The sequence below is a fragment of the Palaemon carinicauda genome, chromosome 22 (assembly GCF_036898095.1).
Source record: "Palaemon carinicauda isolate YSFRI2023 chromosome 22, ASM3689809v2, whole genome shotgun sequence".
NCBI lineage: Eukaryota > Metazoa > Arthropoda > Malacostraca > Decapoda > Palaemonidae > Palaemon > Palaemon carinicauda.
Genome location: NC_090746.1, coordinates 60,328,660 through 60,347,580, shown reverse-complemented (window position 1 = coordinate 60,347,580; position 18,921 = coordinate 60,328,660). Strand labels below are relative to the sequence as shown.

The following is an 18,921-nucleotide window of genomic DNA, read 5'->3' as shown; positions in this document are numbered from 1 at the left end:
TGATAATACCCCTTCAGGAGATCGCGTGTAGAGAAAACCTTCGCTTTGTGCAGGTAGAAGGTTACATCGGCAATGTTTGGGAGGGGGTAGTGATCCGGTTCTGTTTGCATGTTCAGGCGCCTGTAATCCCCGCATGGACGGAGGGAGCCGTCTTTCTTCAGAACGATGTGTAAGGGTGACGACCATGGGCTGGAGGCCTTTTGGCAATGGCCCATTTTCTCCATTTCGGTGAACGTCTGTTTGGCGGCTGCCAATCGTTCCGGTGCCAGACGTATGAATTTTGCGAAGACTGGGGGTCCCGTCGTCTTGATATGGTGATAAATACCGTGCTTGGCAGGAACCGTGGGCGTTTGGCGAAGTTCTGGACGGAAAACTTTCGGGTACGACGTGAGGAGGTGGGCGTAGGCATCCGTGGGTGCGCTGATGTGGAGAGCGAGGTTAGAGGGGGCGGGTTGAAGAGGTGTCGACAAGTACGAGTCTGCGTTGACCAATCGTCGGTGGGCGACATCAACCAGAAGGTGGAAATGAGAGAGGAAATCCGCACCGAGGATTGGCATTGTGACGTCAGCAACGAGAAACTTCCAATTGAATTTACCGTTTCCGAACGATAATGTGAGGCTCTCGTAACCGTAGGTGGGTATCGCAGATCCGTTGGCAGCTACCAAGCGGACGTCGGCAGATGTAAACAGACTACGTTGTGCCTTGAAGAGTTTCCTTGGCAAAAGAGAACGACAAGCACCCGTGTCTACCAAAATCGCACGCCCGTTCCTGCATCCTTTAAAAAGAAAAGATTAGAAACATGGGAGGCCACCGCCACAAGCGATGGCCTACTTACACGTTTTTTGGCCACTGACAATCTTTGGCACATTTTTTCGCGGTTGCCCCGAATCTGAAGTGGTAGTAGCAAAACTGTGGCGGATGGGAGGTAGTAAGTGGCTGTAGAAGTCGTTTATTGGGGCGCGAGCGATTGGTGGGTGGTGGGCGGCTCTGTCGCCGCTTCGGCACGTCACGGGGTAGGCTTGTATGTCCTACGGCATTCATGTCAGATTCGGTTGACGTTGAATAGGCATCCTCGTCGTCAGGGGTGGAGGCGTTGATGGAGGTCTTGAAGTGGCTGTCCATAAGGGCGTCGGCTTTGGTCATCAAGTCCTTTATGGGTAAACTATCGACATCGGGTATGGCCGCGCGCACAGGTTCAGGTAAACGGCGTATCCAAAGGGCACGGAGTAGGTTCACCTCACGAGGAGAGCCGTCTGCGGCAGGTTGAAGGCGAGCGATACTGGTCATTTCCCTGAGGGCAAGCGAAGCCCTTTGGTCCCCCAACGGTTGTTGCGAGAGCTGAAAAAGCTTTGCTATACGGGCGGCTGGCGACGGTGAGTACTGCTGCAGAAGGTATGATTTGAGGGCGTCATACGCTATTGGGGTGTCTCCTTGTTCACAAAGCCAGTCGGATATTTCTGGGAAGGTGTCCTCGGGTATCACCGCGAGAACATAATCCGCTTTGGTGGTTGAGCGAGTCACGCCCCTGATACGAAAGTGGACTTCAGCGCGTTGAAACCAAGCGAACGCTTCTCCGCTTGCGAACGGTGAAAGTTTCAATGGGGCGGCCGCAGTGCCAACTGCCGGAGTAGTCAGCCTCCGTCATAGTATCAACGATGGAGGGGCGAGGGAGGTGGGGGTGGAAGGCAGTGGGAGCGAGTCGACTTCCGGGGTCACCAATGTGACGGCGCCGAGTAAGGGTGTGAACTCAAAGGCAGATTGGAAACGACTGAGTTATATTATTGTGGAACACTCTCCTTATATACAAAACCTCAAGGCAACAGGACATAACAAGTTCACAAGACAGACAATATTACTGAGGAAAAACCAGACAGGAATTTTCATGTTCGTTTTAGTGCGAGGGAGGAGCGAAGTTACAAGCATAATATATACAAAAGGAATTATGTACAATTGTGTGAAACAAGGTTAGTACAACTCTGTTAAATTTTCCGTAAGCTGGTTTATTACATGTAGCCTAGATGGTCAGTTGTTGAATACCCACTTCTAAAGCCTGCCTGCTCCCTTGGTTGATTAAAGTGCAGCTGTCTTTCTATTCGGCCTAATATCATCTTTGTAAATATTTTATAAATTACTGAGATTAAACTTATTGCGGGTAATTTTTCAGCTGCTTTGTGTGTCCCTTTCCGTGAATTATGCTGCTGTAGTTATAGAGCATTCTTGCAGATATTTGGTGTAAAGTTCGGTGAGTTTTTACATGCCCTTCCACTGGTGTGTTTATGGCCGTTCTACAAATTCGCATGGCGGTTCATTCACGGGCAATATGAGAAAAGCGTGCTACAGGAAAAAAAAAATCATTCAGAAATGGCTTGTTTATGATGAACGATGTTTTTTAAGAGACACCACATTTTTAGATATAAAATTTACCCACTGGTTATATAATGGCTTAAGTCTCCTGACGCCCTGGCAGAATTTAAATCTCGCGCTATCGATATATACCAGATGTACACCAGGTGGAACTATACCTACAAGCCTCAGATCTTCTTCTGCCCACCAGCTGGCTTTCATATTGAAAATTCATTCTCGCTGTTTTACTCTGTTTGGACGTTATTTGGTGATGTACGTTTTTTGAGTTTGGGCTGTCGATTTATTGTTCTCCTTTTCATTTAATCTTTAAATCTTTTGGTTTGGGGTTATTTTTATTAATTTAACCTTTATTTTTTTGGTTGTCGGTCTTTCTCTGTACCATTCAATATTGCCGACCCCTCCCCTGTTATTCGTAAGTGTGTTAGTGAAGGGTGTCGTACTCGACTCCCTAAGGGTTCTATTGACCCACACAATATTTGTGTTAAATGTAGGGGGAAACCATGTTCTTTTGATGATAGATGTAATGAATGTTTTTCATTATCGGAAACTGATTGGGTAACATACGAACGTTATGTTAAAAGACTAGAGAGGGACAGGGTCAGGCGTAGTTCATCACGATCTGTTGATGTAGCCTTATCTAATACTAATAATCCTATTCCTTCCCCGTAGTGGTAGATCTGCAACCGAAGGATCCTTCTCTTAAAGACATGTTTATCGCTATTCTGGCTCTCGGTGAAAAAGTTAAGTCATTAGCGGCGGATAGAAATAAAAAAATTTCTGAATTAAAGGTACTGAAAAATCGTGATTCTGTCGGAAATGTGAATAGTGTCTCGAATGTGTTCAGTGTTGTGGAGGGTGCGTGTGCACGGCCTCTTTCGAGCTCTCGAACCCATGAGAGAAGTAAAGTCGGATGGCCAAAGGGAACGAGAAGCTTCATCAATCGTGCAGACGTTCCCTCGAACATTCCTGTTGCCGTAGCACAGGTCGTTCACCCTCATCGCAGAAAAGATGAGGTTGGTACTTTATCCCCGTCCTCCGATTAAGGTTCGGGTAGTGAGATCTGGCGTCGTGCGTCCAGACCGCTTAAAAGATCGTATGCGGTTGTTCAGCGTTCAGAATCGCCTGCACGTCCAGGCTGTAGTACGTGGGATTCACCTGAACGTTTCCGTTCTTCCGACGCTTGTATGCCTGCGAAACGCTCAGATCACGGTGTTCGGGTAGAGAAAATACAATCCGATTCAGAATTTGTATCTTTGGCTGATGTTACTATTCACGCACCACCACTTCCTTCAGATTGGCTTTCGTCACTCGAAAAGCGTGGTGATAATGATGTTGATATCCCTTTAAGAAAGGAATCGAATGTACGAATTAACGATCCTAAGTGGTCGATGCTTTTAGACATTGAACAACAGCTCTCGTCGTTCATGGAGTCTTATCAAACGGCTGTTGGCAGTAGGATTGGGCGTCAGACGTCGGACCAGTTGTCGCACAGGCGGCCTGTGGTCTCTAATGCTGACGAGTTATCGCACAGGCGGTCTCCCATTCGCAGTGCTCAACAGCAGGTTGATATAGATGAGTCACGCAGAGAGTTGTTGCCAAACAAATATCGACTTCCGAACGTAATGAGGAACGCCGGCGTCTGCAAGTGGATGTAATGCGTCGCCGTGACGGTTCTTTGCAGTCAACTTTTGACACTATGATAGGTCATCGTCAACAGCAGGTGGACACTAGGCGTCCACGGGACGACCATCATCAGTCTACTTACGATGGCATTGAGCGTCGGCGTTAACAACGAGCGGACGCTATGCGTCCACGCGACAGTCATTCGGCAGTTGACTCCTGATACCAAGCGCCGTTCTTTTCAACAACAAGCGACGATTCTCAGCGGTTAACCATTGACGTCGAGCGTCAACCTATCCATGTAGTCACACATCAATCAACCTCTACCTCTCCTCTTCGGTTGGATGCAGTTATTGCTTATGGCAATCAGTCTCATTCAGACTTTGTTCCTTCAGTTCAGGCTGCAGCAGTTGCTGCACTGCCAGAAGATGAACTTGAAGAAAAGTCCGATGTGGACGAACCTTTAGAGGAAGTTTCTGATCATGATGAAGATAAACATTATCAACATGCTGTTGATCTTAGAAAATTTATGTTAATTCTTACGGAGGTTTTTCCTGAACATTTTACCCCTGTGGCCCCTCGTTCTCCTCCATCGGAATTTATCTTAGGTAAAGCAACCAATGTGCCTGTTTATACTAGGATGGTACTTTCACATTCTTTTAAACGGGCCTTGAAGTTGATGGATTCCTGGATGGACAAGAAGAGAGCTATGGGTAAATCAGCCTTTGCTTTTCCTCCCGCAAAATTGGTCTCTAAATCCAGTGTGTGGTACGAGACTGGTGAAGTGCTGGGCTTGGGATTTCCTTCTTCTGCCCAGGGGGATTTCTCGAGTTTGGTGGATTCGTCTCGTCGTCTGACCTTAAGGAAAACAAAGGTTTGGTGGTCAATGGCTTAGTTCGACCATTTACTTAAGGGTTTGTTTAGGGCCTTTGAAGTGCTAAATTTCCTAGACTGGTCTTTGGGAGCCTTAAGCACGAGGGTTTCCACTATGAAGGACACAGACACTAGTGGCTTTGTTCATTTGATGTCCTGCCTGGACAAAGGTGTGAGGTATTGCTCTAATGAGTTAGCTGCCCTTTTCACAGCTGGAATCCTTAAGAAAAGGGCCACTATGTGTTCTTTTCTCTCGGAGGGGGTTTCCCTTACCAGAAAACGGAACTGCTTTTCGCTCCTTTGTCTTCTACCTTGTTTCCGCAAGAGTTGGTAGGGGAAGTTGCCACTGCTGTCACACAGAAGGCCACGCATGATTTGATGACCAACACAGCCTGGAAAGTTTTGCCTTCTACCTTTACTTCTCGTAAGCCTAAGGAAGTCTCTACGGGTGTTCGACCTTCTCAGTCCTTTCATGGTAAATCTTCCGGAAGGGGTTCTTTCAAATCAGACAACAGAAAACCTAGGAGCAGAGGAACCAAGACCGGCCGAGGTAGAGTCTGACTACCCTATCCTTCAGACGGCAGTGGGTGCTAGGCTGATCTACTTCTGGAAGGCCTGGGAGAGGAATGGAGTGGACCCCTGGTCCGTCCAAGTGTTGAGGGAGGGTTACAAGATCCCTTTCCTATCAGTTCCTCCATTAGTATCAGAACCAGTGGATCTCTCGCCCAAATACAGGGAGGGTCCGAAGAAGCAAGCCATGCGGCTTCAGATGTCCCTCTTATTAGAAAAGCAAGCTATAGAGGATGTACAGGATGTTACCTCTCCGGGGTTTTACAACTGACTTTTCTTAGTCCCCAAGAGTTCGGGGGAGTGGAGACCAGTTCTGGACGTAAGTGTTCTAAATGGTTACGTCCAGAATATGACGTTTACAATAGAGACTCGGAAGACGGTTCTTGCAGCGGTAAGGAGGGACGATTGGATGGTCTCCATAGACCTCTAAGACGCCTTATTTCCATATCCCAATACATCCCAGCTGCAGACGTTATCTGAGATTCATGGACGGAAACAAGGTCTCCCAATTCAGGGCTCTTTGTTTCGGACTCTGCACGGCTCCACTATTATTTACAAAGATCATGCTGAATGTAGCAAGCATGCTACATTCGAGGGGAATCAGGGCCTTCCTGTATCTGGACGATTGGCTGATAAGAGCCTCCTCAGATGATTGCTGTTTGAAGGACCTAAGAATGACTATGGAATTAACCAAGGAACTGGGCCTCCCGGTGAGTTCGAAAAAATCGCAACAGACTCCATCCCAGGAGATTCTTTATTTGGGGATAGAGATTCACAGTCGGAGTTTTCGGGCTTTTGCGTCGCCTGTGAGAATACAGTCAGCTCTCCAAAAAGTCCAAGCTTTTCTGAAGAAAGAACTCAGTTCCGTAAGGGAATGGATGAGCCTTCTGGGGACACACTCATCATTAGAGAAGTTCGTGACTCTGGGGAGGTTGCATTTGCGTCCCCTTCAGTTTCATCTCAATCGTCATTGGAAAAAAGGGGACAGGCTCGACTTGGAAATTGTTCCCATCACGAACTCCATCAAGTCTCATCTTCAGTGGTGGAACAACGAGCAAAGATTGAAGGAAGCCTTGTCTTTACATCAGAAGAGCCCAGACCTCGTGTTGTGTTCCGACGCCTCAAGCTCGGGGTGGGGAGCAACATTGGGGAAGAAGGAACTCTCGGGAGCTTGGACAGTGGAGCAAACATCTCTCCACATAAATCAAAAGGAGCTTTTGGCAATTCATCTAGCCCTCAAAGGCTTCGAAAAGTATATCAGGGGCAAAGTAGTCCAAATCAATGCGAACAGCACTACAGCTCTGTCCTACTTAACAAAACAAGGCGAAACCCACTCATGAACTTTGTACGAGATAGCAAGACCTCTTCTCATATGGGCAGAGGAAAGGAAAGTGACACTCTTGACTCGGTTTATTCAGGAAGTCAACAATGTGAGTGCAGACAGACTCGGCAGGAGGGGTCAGATTCTACCCACAGAATGGATCTTATACCAAGACGTCTGCAAAAGTCTGTGGCGTTTATGGGGTCTTCCTCTCGTGGATCTCTTTGCAACCGCAAAAACAAAGGGACTGGAGTGTTACTGCTCACCAGTACCGGATCCCGAAGCCTTCCACATAGACTCCTTTCTAATGAATTGGTCGCACATGGAGGTTTATGCTTTCCCCCCATTCAAGATTCTCTACAAAGTGATACAGAAGTTCGTATCCCACGAAGAAACCAGGATGACGCTGATAGCTCCGTTCTGGCTGTAAAGAAGTTGGTTTCCAGAGGTACTGGAATGGATGGTAGATGTCCCGAGAAGCCTTCCCTTAAGACCAGATCTTCTCAGACAACCTCACTTGGCTCGAAACCATCTAAACCTCCGAGCTCTACGTTTGACTGCCTTCAGACTATCGAAAAACTCGCTAGAGCTAGAGGATTTTCGAAGAATTCAGCCAAGGCTATTGCGAGAGCAAGGAGGTCTTCCACCATCAAGGTTTATCAGTCCAAGTGGAAGGTGTTCGGAGAATGGTGTAGGGCTAACGGGATTTCTTCATCCAGTACCTCTCTAACCCAGATAGCGGATTTTTTCATGGACCTTAGAAATAAACATAACTTCTTGTCATCTACTATTAAAGGTTACAGGAGTATGTTGGCGACAGTTTTTAGGCACAGGAACTTAGATCTCTCCAATAATAAGGATCTGCAGGACTTGCTTAGGTCTTTTGATACCACCAAGAAAATTCCGTCAGCTCCTCTTGCCTGGAATTTGGATGTGGTGCTAAGTTTTTCATGAGCGACAGGTTTGAGCCTTTGCACTCTGCTTCTTTTAAGGATTTAACCTTGAAAACTGTTTCTGGTTAGCCTAGCCACTGCTAAAAGAGTAAGGGAAGTACATGCTTTCAGCAGGAACATTGGTTTTCGGGATGGAAAAGCCATTTGTTCCTTACAACTTGGGTTTTCGGCCAAGAATGAAAATTCGACTCGGCCATGGCCCAAGTCCTTCGAGATCCTTAACCTTTATGATTTGGTGGGAGATGAGTTGGAGAAGGTGCTCTGTCCAGTAAGAGCATTACGGTTATATGTGGACAGAACGAAGAATTTGAGAGGCAACTCAGATGCTCTGTGGTGTGCGGTCCGAAAGCCCTCTCTGCCTATGTCAAAGAATGCCTTATCTTTTTTTATTAGATTGTTAATTCGAGAAGCTCATCCCAGTGTAATGAGGTGGACCAGAGGCTTCTTAAAGTTAAGACACATGAAGTCAGAGCGGTAGCGACTTCAGTAGCTTTTAAACAGAATCGTTCTCTGCAAAGTTTGATGGACACGACCTTTTGGAGAAGTAAGTCAGTATTCGCATCTCATTATTTGAAACATGTTCAGACTCTTTATGAGGTTATTATACGTTGGGTCCATTCGTAGCAGCGAATGCGATAGTAGGTGAGTGATCTAACACTACGTTCCCTTTTCCTAATACCCCTTTTCTTTTTCTTGGAACTCGTAAGTTATGGTTGTTTGTGGGGACTGGTCGTCAGTCTCCCGCAAATTTTGATTTGGTCAGGTGGTCAATTTGTTCCTAGAGTGCGCCCGGAACAAGGGTATTAGTTGAGGTCCTGTCATGTTATAGGTGGTTGTACCGTTTGACAGCTCCTAGAGATCATCAGCCCTGAGTGGATCACTGGATCTCCTAAGGATAGCGGACGAAATAAGGCAGAGTATCATTGCTGTCAGCTTCCTTATCAGGTGAGAACCTCTCAAGTTATTTATGTAATGCTTAAGTGAATTTTCAAATATTTAGCTGTCTCTGACCCGCCACCAAGGGGTGTCAATCAGCCATCATATAACTTGCGGGTAAGTTTTATATTTAAAAATGATATTTTCATAATAAAATAAATTTTTGAATATACTTAGCCGCTGGTTATATAAATTATATACCCACCCTCCTCCCCTCTAGAGACTACCTGTGGTATCGCTACGAGGCATGGAAGATCTGAGGCTTGTAGGTATAGTTCCACCTGTGGTACCGCGAGGGCGGTGGTGTACACCTGGTATATATCGATAGCGCGAGATTCAAATTCTGCCAGGGCGTCAGGAGACTTAAACCATTATATAACCAGCGGGTAAGTATATTCAAAAATTTATTTTATTATGAAAATATCATTTTGAAATTGGGATTAAAGGCCAGTACAAGGTCGAAGATGGTTGTAGAAGAAACGCAGGGAAAGGGTTAATAAAATGTGAGGATTATATGTGTTTTCTCCTTTGAACGACTAGAAAGAGACAAGAGAGCAACCAGTCGTGGAAAAAAAAGTTTTTAATTTCCAGCAAGTTTTGTATCCTTTCATATGATTTTTTTTTCTTTAAATTATACAATGTCAGTGACTAGTTAATGTAAGTAATTTTCTTACCTTTACATTCCTTTATTTTACTAATTCTTCTAAATATAATTGGTAAATTATGACATAAATCATGTGATAATATTGCTGTTCAAAAAATAATCTTATAATGCCAGGAATTTGTGATTTCCAGTTGAATTTCCAGTATCGCATCAGAAATAAAAAATGCAGTGGAAGAATTGAAATGTTTATGCGAAAATAATTTAATAACTATGTAACACAATTAGATATGATTAAATGCAAGCATTAATTGCTTTGATAATAAGTTTTATTTCATTAGTATAGTGATAGTTCTCAGAACAAAACCTTTTCACTCTTCGTGTTAAGCTTGTCTCGCTATTCGTTTTCCAGCCTATAATGGGACTTCGTAGAAAGCTGTAATCAATTGGAAAAATTATAAGGGCCAACTGATCACTCACATTTATTAGAACAATTATGTATTTCATGGAGAAAAGGTCGAGTCCTAAATTTATCATTCTGCTAATTATGGACCACGTATTTAGCTAGATGTTAAACATTATAGATATGTGAAATGTTTACAATTCACTTTTCAGTACATTTCATTCCGTCTCTTACACGTTTATTCAGTATCAACATTTCGTTAAAACATTTTGAAGTGGCTAGGTAATTGCTTCATACAATATAGCACTTTCTAGGTGTTCCAAACCTTTTATTGTCTTTATGTTTGGTTGCTCTCTCTCTCTCTCTCTCTCTCTCTCTCTCTCTCTCTCTCTCTCTCTCTCTCTCTCTCTCTCTCTCTCCCTCTAGTACCTTGTTACCTTCAGCAGTTATGAAAAGATAGGTCGAAAATTCGGTGATAAAGGAAGAGCAATGCAGGTTCAGGTTCAAAAGAGGATAACAGGATCCAATGTTATCGAGAAGTTGCGTTTACAGCTTAATTTAAGAGTAAAATTAAAAAGCTATATATCCGGTGAGAAGAGACCTTTTAAATAGTAATGATTCTGTAGAATTCACCAATGATTCTGTATGAAGGGTATTGAGTAATTAAAGTACGGATTTTCTTTTTCATAATGTGTTATGTGTTGGTTAAAATAACTTAAAAGTTACTGGTTTGTGTTGAAAATTCATTCTCACATCTTGGGTATTAAACTGGTGTAATTGAATGGTACAAATAGAGGAGCCTCCAGAACCTCTTCAAAGTACAGTAGAAGTTTAAGTAAACTAGGAGCCTAACAAACCTCTTTTCTGGTTTTTGTTGAGATATCTATTTAGAAAAGCAACTGACCTGAGAACAGATTGACGACCAATTTAGTAAACTAAACTACATCTGTGGTTGCACAGGTCTTGTGGCAATTCTTTTAATCATCAATTTTTAACTTCGAAAGGTGAGGCGAATAAATGAATTTCAAAATTACGTTTACTTTAGGTGCCATTTCAATTTTCTTTATTACACCCAACAAGTTATTTGAATCGACTTACCATATCAAAGGGATGGCCAGTCGTTTTTCAAGAGGTTTAAAATATTTCACAAATATGGTCGATTGTAATCAAAATTGTTCCATATTAGTACACATACGGACTTTGTAGGTAGTAGGTTGGCCAGGGCACCAGCCACCAGTTGAGATACTACCGCTAGAGAGTTATGAGGTTATTTCACTGACCAGACAGTACTACGTTGGATCCTTCTCTCTGGTTACGGTTCATTTTCCCTTTGCCCACACACACACCGAATAATCTGGCTTATTCTTTACATATTTTCCTCGGTCCTCTTACACCTTAAATCACTGAGGTTACCAAACAATTCTTCTTCACCCAAGGGGTTACTGCAATGTAATTGTTCAGTGTCCACTTTCCTCTTGGTAAAGGTAGAAGAGACTCTTTAGCTATGGTAAGCAGCTCTTCTAGGAGAAGACCACTCCAAAATCAAACCATTGTTCTCTAGTCTTGGGTAGTGCCATAGCCTCTGATTTCTTTTCATCTTTTTTTGTCAAAGTTTTTATAGTTTATATAGGAGATATTTATTTTAATGTTATTGTTTTTAAAATATTTTATTTTTCCTGGTTTCCTTTCCTCACTACTGTATTTTCCCTGTCGGAGCCCCTTGGCTTATAGCATCCTGCTTTGTCAACTAGGGTTGTAGCTTAGCAAAAAATAATAATAATAATAATAATAATAATAATAATAATAATAATAATAATACTCAACTAATGATACGCTACTCCTTTGTTACAAATCAAAATCCTGTATATTTTTTTCTCTTGATGTTTTCTTATTAATTGTAGTTCCATAGGAGGATCTGTCTCTTTGCTATGAATGAACTACCTAATGGGTATATCAGACTCTCCTCTTAATAAATAAGGATAAATTACTTTTCTAATGAAGAGAGCTTTGTGTTAATTAATAGGCATGGGCCAAGTTGTTATATATGAAATTAAACATTTTTTTAATATTTTTGACAAAGACAACAAGTTCAAGATTGAATTGAAATGAGGGAGTAGTAGCCTACGTTATGAAAATTATAGTTGAATTCTGTAGAACTGTCAATTTGGCTCAAGATTAATTAAATTTTTGATCCTATTATACTCTCCTCAACAACAACAAGAACAGCAATAACAAAAATAATTATAATAATAATAATAATAATAATAATAATAATAATAATAATAAATTTTAATATTATTATTATTGTTATTAATGACATGCCATTGTTTGTTCAAATACTTGTTAATATTATGGACTACACTATTAATCTCATAAGCATCTTTAATCAATCTGTTCGTATTTTATGAAAAAAAATAGTTTTTCTACCGAAGGATGATATCTAAAAAGATTATGCCCTTCACAGTCTGACGTACTGTTTATTCCTAAGAAACTTCAACCTATAGGAAACTATTCTTTGTCGAGTTTTTTTTTTTTTTTTTTTTTTTTTTTTTCATGTTGAAACCCCTTTAATTTTTTTTTTATATTCCTATTCTCCTCTTGCGTGTGTATGTTGTAGCCTATTAGATACGTCACTGGCTGGAAATTTGTCCGATATGAGTTGAAACCTGTTTAATCTCAGTAGGTTCGATTATTGTCTGCAACCTCACTATCCTTATGAACTATGGATGAGAGGATTTGAGAGAGCCTATAGGTTTACCTGTTGAGTAATCAGCAGCCATTGCCTGGCGCTCCCTTGTCCTATCAAATGGAGAACGGGCTTGGGTACTTATATATATATATATATATATATATATATATATATATATATATATATATATATATGTGTGTGTGTGTGTGTGTGTGTATATATATATATGTATATATATATATATATATATATATATATACATATATATATATATATATATATATATAATGTGTGTATGTACATATATACAATATTTGGTCAGTCTCAAGGCATTGTCTTATATTTAGGGAATTGTTCTGTCCCTTTCCCTTGCCATTCATGACCTACTTTTAAACCTAACAGCTATTTCAATGTACATTCAAAAGCACAATATAAAAATGTCGTTTTTTGTGAAGAGGAAAGTCGTTCTGTTAAAGATAACACCATTTGCATTTTGGATTAAAAACTGACTAACTAGAAGATGGTTGTAGACAAAATGCTGGATGAGGGTTAGAACTTTTTTTTTTTTTTTTTTTTTTTGCCTGTGGCATATTAGAAAAAGGTAAGATCGAGGTCCTTGGGTAAAATAGCCACCGTAAGTCATAGACCATTAATTTTGTAAATAAATAAAGTTTAAGATGATTAGTAAAAACATTATATAATCACTATTAAATTTATTCAAATAGGGCACATCGTCAACCATTATGCCTGCATTTAACTGCTATGAAATATGAATAGATGATTCATCTCTCAAAGAACTTGCAATTCGTCGACTGAATCTGCTTCCATGACGATGGCCGAAAGCTTATTCAGCTTGCTCTCCTGAGTGTCGTTCTTGGGGAACAAGGAAAGGTCAAACTCGTGGATGTTTTTCCGGATGTCCTCCTTGAAGCAGGCGTCAATCCTTGCTTCCTTTTCGCACTTCATGGCCAGTAGGAGGCGTTGCAGGTTCAGAGGGAGGGGAGACTTGAGCCTCTCCACAGGAAGACAATACTGGAAGGAAAAAAAAAAAGAAAATGAAATGTAATGAATTGTGTCCATTTTTTTTTATTTGGGAATTTTTGAAACGTTTAAAGCATATAATATTGCTTTCCGTGAATGTTGTTGTTAGAGTAAACTGAAGGTTCCTTTTTAATGTTGTGCCGTCAGGTTCCTTGAGAATAACATCAGCATAAGAATTGTTACACAGATGACTGTGAAATTAATTTGTTCATTTGACTTACAGTTAGATCCCTGCAGTAGGTGGCTCCATCTGCAAGATCCTTCTTGAGTTCTTGGCTAATTGGCTTCTGATTGATTTGTTGGATGTAGTTGTCAACTCGCAAATTGAGGTATTCGTCAATCTGCAAAGGATTTATTCTATAAAGTAATTCCTAAATATCTATATAAACTTGAAATTTTAATAATTATATGGTGGAAATTTAAAGCTGATAATTGTGAGCATTTTTATATATAAATGATTTAGTCATATATGTCCCTTACTCAGCCTCATTAACTGAATAATCACAGAATCTGGGAGGGCTAACTGTATAATCATCAATGTGCAAAAATATGTATCATAGTTTTTATTACCTATAGATATAAAATATTAATTTCTCAGGAAAGAATTCGGGTAGTTATGTCTTTTATAAACCTTATTTGGCATTTTTTTTTTTACAGTATAGAAGTATTTTTATCATATACATCATCATCAATATCTGTACTTTAATTGATTAAACGATTAAAAGATTTTGAATGCTTGATGACCTATTTAAGACTTGATCCGATCGTGGTCAAATCACTTGCTGAATTTATGTCAAAAGTCAAAAATTCTAAAAGCAACTCACGAGACCCAGTTTATGGAGTACGCAGGTGTAGTTGCTGAGGGAGGCGGTGATGGTGTTGATAGAATCCAGGAGATAATACTGGTCGAAGAAGGGCTTCTTTGGGGCAGCTCCTGTAGATACGTTCCCATCGGACTCACGTTTCTATAGGAGAGAACCAGAATAATTATCATGTTTAAGGAGTTGTGCAGTTGTCATAAAATAGATCGTGTGAGTATTGAGAGAGTCGTTAATCTTTCTCTTATTTCCTTATAATGATATTTTTCAGTCACGAAACATAATCTTTGGCAGGTATTGCAATAACGTATAGTTTTGCAATACGTTCTAAAGTTTTCAAATAAAGGTATAGAAATATTTGTGTGTTTAAATATATATATATATATATATATATATGTGTGTGTGTGTGTGTGTGTGTGTGTGTGTGTGTATGTGTGTGTGTGTGTTTGTAAATATATGTTTGTTATATTTACCTGTAAAAAGTGAGAGTAACTTTTGGGTCCATGATGCTGAGGGTACGTATTTTGTACGGAAGGGTACTGGTGATAAGTCTGTGGTCCACCTTGATGCCGAGGGTAGATCTGAGGTCTTCCTTGAGGCTGAGGATAGATTGGAGGCCCTTGAGGCTGAGGATAGATTGGAGGTCCTCCTTGGTGCTGAGGATAATTCTGCTGTAATCCCTGGTGCTGAGGATACCCTTGTGGTACCCCAAAGATTGGTCCTGAATGTTGTTGATGTCGGAAAGGATGTTGTATGTTTGGAGAGTAACCCGCCGGGCTGTTTAGGTATCCCTGATAAAAGGAGATGAAAACATTTGGAAAATGATTTAGGCAATTGGGAGTTTTTGATAGATTTTGTTCATATTGTTTTCGGGAAAAACAAATTTTAGTATAGAATATAAAAAGGAGATATTTAATATGTCTACATCTATTGTATCGTAACCAAAGAATTACTCACATTTAACTCACATGATAACATACAGGTACGATACAGGTAATAGATCATGTATTTATTAAGTACCTTATAGTTTGAATAATTCCCAAAACTTTTATACTGTCATTAAAGTATTAGTTAAAAGAATTAAAATTTGGTATTGGTTTTATATCATTGTATTAATGTGATATTTCAAAACTTACAGGTTGATGGTAGTAAGGATAACCAACAGTCTGCAGACTTGACACCGGAAGCTGTTGGCACTCTCTCTGGGCAGTGCCAACTTGTGCCAAATAGTCGTAGTACGCATCTTCTCCAAGGCAGCTTGCCATGACCTTGAAATTAAAAGGTAAGTTCCCAAGTTGGACTTTTATACAAGATATGTACAACATAAACATTTATATGAAAACAGGAGGAATGAAAGTTGGGCTTTGAAGATTTTGGTACAAAGGTAAGAATAATAGACTTGTCATTCTCTTAATCTTTATCATTTTATAGTTAGTTAGTATACATTCTAAGGAATAGAATGCATGTATGGAAGACAAAAGACGTGTATGGTTGATTACATCACACCATTTTAAATGATGTAAATATAAACTTGAAACAGCAGAACGGTCGGTCTGGTTTAAAGGCTTAAAAGTTTAAAGGCTGATCATGAATGGCAGAGGCAAGAGACAGTGACATTGGCTTAGCAAGCAGACTGACCATATATACATATGATTGGGTTATGGCTAATGTTTGTACTATTTTGTTTATCATAACTGTTTGATAGAATAGCTGTATTTTAATGTTTTTTCTAAAACTTTGGGATACAGAATGAACCTAATAGATTGTTGAGCCTCATATTTTCAGAAAACTTAATTCAATCAAGTCATTTAATTTGTATTACTCCAAAATTTTCTATTACGATTGGTAAATAGTCCTTCCTTAGCCTCCAATAAACCTAGCTTATATTTTGTACCATTACGCTGATTATTTTTTTAATGTGAAAATTATGAAAATTTTGAAAAATTAAGAATATATAATACCTCTATTAGTTGTGAATATGAGTGATTCTGATTAATGATTGTTACTTACCTTGGTGAAGGTGTATTTCTCTGAGAAATCCTTGTCAGCCAGGACGGCGGCCGCCAGTGATAATAGAATCACAGCTCGATGCATTTTGTCTGGAAGAGAAACGAAATGGCTCATTTGGTGTAATTTATATTGACCTACAAAGTTCAATAGAATTGGTCCTTTTTAAAAGGTACATTAAACTCAAATTTGTTTATTGCTTTTTATATGAACAAATGGAAGTTCCCGAAAACTGCTACATTGTTTCCGACAGTTAAACTGACTCGTAAATATTGTGCTTTCGATGTCAATTGTACTTTGTGTTATTAGAGTATAAAGTGAGTTACAGTACTGAAATAAAAGCTGTCGTACATATTCAAGTGGAGAAGTTAAATATAATACAAATCTAAATTCTATAATCAAGGTGTGATATTTAAATTATGTTCATAGTTGATAAAACTTTAGTTTCTAGATATGCTAAAAAACTTGTTTTGCAGTTTATAGCTTTACCAGAATAAGTAGAATAATTTTACCTGTTAATTCAATACCAGAAGGAGCTCTTACCTGTGTTAAGATCCGATGGAGAAGTAGGACACTGAACAGAGCAACCCAGAGCTTTATATACTCTTTCCTAATGAGGTTCTTTCGCTCACGCCCGTCCTCACAAAGAATGGGACCAAGGGCGAAAGGATTTAATTGTCTGTAATGAGTCAAATTCTTGAAATTAAGATGCGAATGCTTGATATTTTTGGTGTCATCTATTGTGCATATCTCTCTCTCTCTCTCTCTCTCTCTCTCTCTCTCTCTCTCTCTCTCTCTCTCTCTCTCTCTCTCTCTCTCTCTCTCTATATATATATATATATATATATATATATATATATATATACATACAGAGAGAGAGAGAGAGAGAGAGAGAGAGAGAGAGAGAGAGAGAGAGAGAAATATGCACAGAAGATGACACCAAAGTATCGAGCATTCACATCCTGATTTCAAAAATTTGACTCATTACAGATAATATATATATATATATATATATATATATATATATATATATATATATATATGTATATTATATATATATATTTATATATACATATATATATAATTTATATATACATATATATATATATAATTTATATATACATATACATGTATACATGTATACATATACACAAACACATACATACATACATACATACATACATACATACATATCATTATCATCATCAGCCGTAACTAATGTAGTCCACTGCAGGACAAAGGCATGAGACATTTTCTTCCACTACCGTCTGTTTATGGTCTTTCTATGGCAGTCTTTTGCAATCTTTAGGAACCCACTCTGTTATTTTTAATGTCCATCAATTATCTGTCCTTCTCATTATATGTCCTGCCATGTTCATTTATTGTTCTTACAAGTTAGAATATCCTCTACTTTAGTTTGCTCGCATATCCATGTTGCTCTTTTTTCTGTCTTTGTGTTATTTTCATCATTATTCCTTCCATAGCTCTTGGAGCTGTAACTAGCTTGTGTTCTAAGGCTTTAGTAAGGCCTCATGTTTCTGATGCATAAGTTAATACTGGTAGGACCATCTGATTAAATACTTCTTTGAGAGAAAGTGGCATAATCTCATTTTTTTACCAAAAGCTCTTCATCACTTCTTTTCATCTTAGTCTCCTATTCCTAGGAAACGCTTACTGTCTGTCCGAAGTATGTACGTATATTCATTAAAAATCTCCAGAGATTCATCCATAACCCTTATATAGTATCTTTATTTTTATTGAATATTAGATTAGCTTTACTCATATTCATTATCAGTCCTTCATTTCTGCTTTTTTTATTGAAATCTTCTAACATCTTTTACAATTCCTCCCTTAATGGAGTGTATAGAACTTTCATCTGCAAATCTTCAAGTTCTTGAGAAATTCCCCATTAATGCTAATTTCAACATTTCCAAATCTAAATTCTTGAATACGTATAGGCATGCTTTGAAATACTTTGGAGAGAGGTGGTCTTTCTGTTCTCAATCGGAATTTTTTTCCCTATCTTCATGTACTTTTAGGATTGCTGTACTTCCCATATAGATAACTTCAAGTATTCTAGCATAAGGTTCATCTATTCCTTGGTTGTGATGGGCTTTTATTACTGCTGAAGTTTTGACAGATTCAAAAGATTTCTCACAGTCCATAAATGCCATACACAGTGGTTTGTTGTACTCTTAATTTTTCCGTAAGCTGGTTTATTACATGTAGCCTAGATGGTCAGTTGTTGAATACCCACTTCTAAAGCCCGCCTGCTCCCTTGGTTGATTAAAGTGCAGCTGTCTTTCTATTCTTCCTAATGTGATCTTTGTAAATAGTTTATACATTACTGAGATTAAACTTACTGTGGGTAATTTTTCAGTTGTTTTTTGTGTCCCTTTCAGATAATTACCCAGGTGTAGTTATAGAGCATTCTTATAGCTACTTGGTGTAAAGTTCGGTGAGTTTTTACATGCCCATCCGCTAGTGTTTGTTTATGGCCGTTCTACAAAAGCGTGCTACAGAAAAAAAAATCATTCAGAAATGGTTTCTTTATGATGAACGATGTTTTGTAAGAGACTCCACATTTTGAAATTGGGATTAAAGGCCAGTACAGGGTAGAATATGGTTGTATAAGAAACGCAGGGAAAGGGTTAACTAAATGTGAGGATTAGATGTGTTTTCGCCTTTGAACGACTAGAAAGAGACAAGAGAGCAACCAGTCGTG

General features: G+C 39.5%; 2 protein-coding genes across 2 annotated transcripts in view; one reads left to right on the top strand and one right to left on the bottom strand.

The window, feature by feature from the left end:
- Positions 1-13,056: 13,056 nt before the first annotated feature.
- On the bottom strand, positions 13,057-16,283 carry LOC137616479 (uncharacterized). The gene is made up of 6 exons (XM_068346290.1): positions 16,200-16,283; positions 15,326-15,457; positions 14,663-14,770; positions 14,196-14,336; positions 13,593-13,712; positions 13,057-13,362 (listed from the first exon to the last, which is right to left on the bottom strand). The coding sequence occupies exons 1-6, from the start codon at positions 16,281-16,283 to the stop codon at positions 13,120-13,122; spliced, it is 828 nt and encodes a 275-aa protein (XP_068202391.1). The 3' UTR covers positions 13,057-13,119.
- The window catches only part of LOC137616477 (uncharacterized), a 420,672-nt gene continuing 417,085 nt past the window's right edge, over positions 15,335-18,921 (top strand). Inside the window, exon 1 of the mRNA XM_068346288.1 lies at positions 15,335-15,471. The gene's annotated coding sequence lies outside the window, so the exon portion shown is untranslated. The remainder of the gene's footprint in view (positions 15,472-18,921) is intronic.

Bases quoted from the DNA above. Each gene is read 5' to 3' on its own strand.
- LOC137616479 (XM_068346290.1), bottom strand. From the start codon at position 16,283: ATGCATCGAGCTGTGATTCTATTATCACTGGCGGCCGCCGTCCTGGCT. The intron at 14,771-15,325 runs GTAAGTTTTGAA...GGAAGACCTCAG, and splicing joins ATCCTTACTACCATCAACCT to ATCTACCCTCGGCATCAAGG. The intron at 13,713-14,195 runs GTGAGTTGCTTT...AATCCTTTGCAG, and splicing joins TACTCCATAAACTGGGTCTC to ATTGACGAATACCTCAATTT.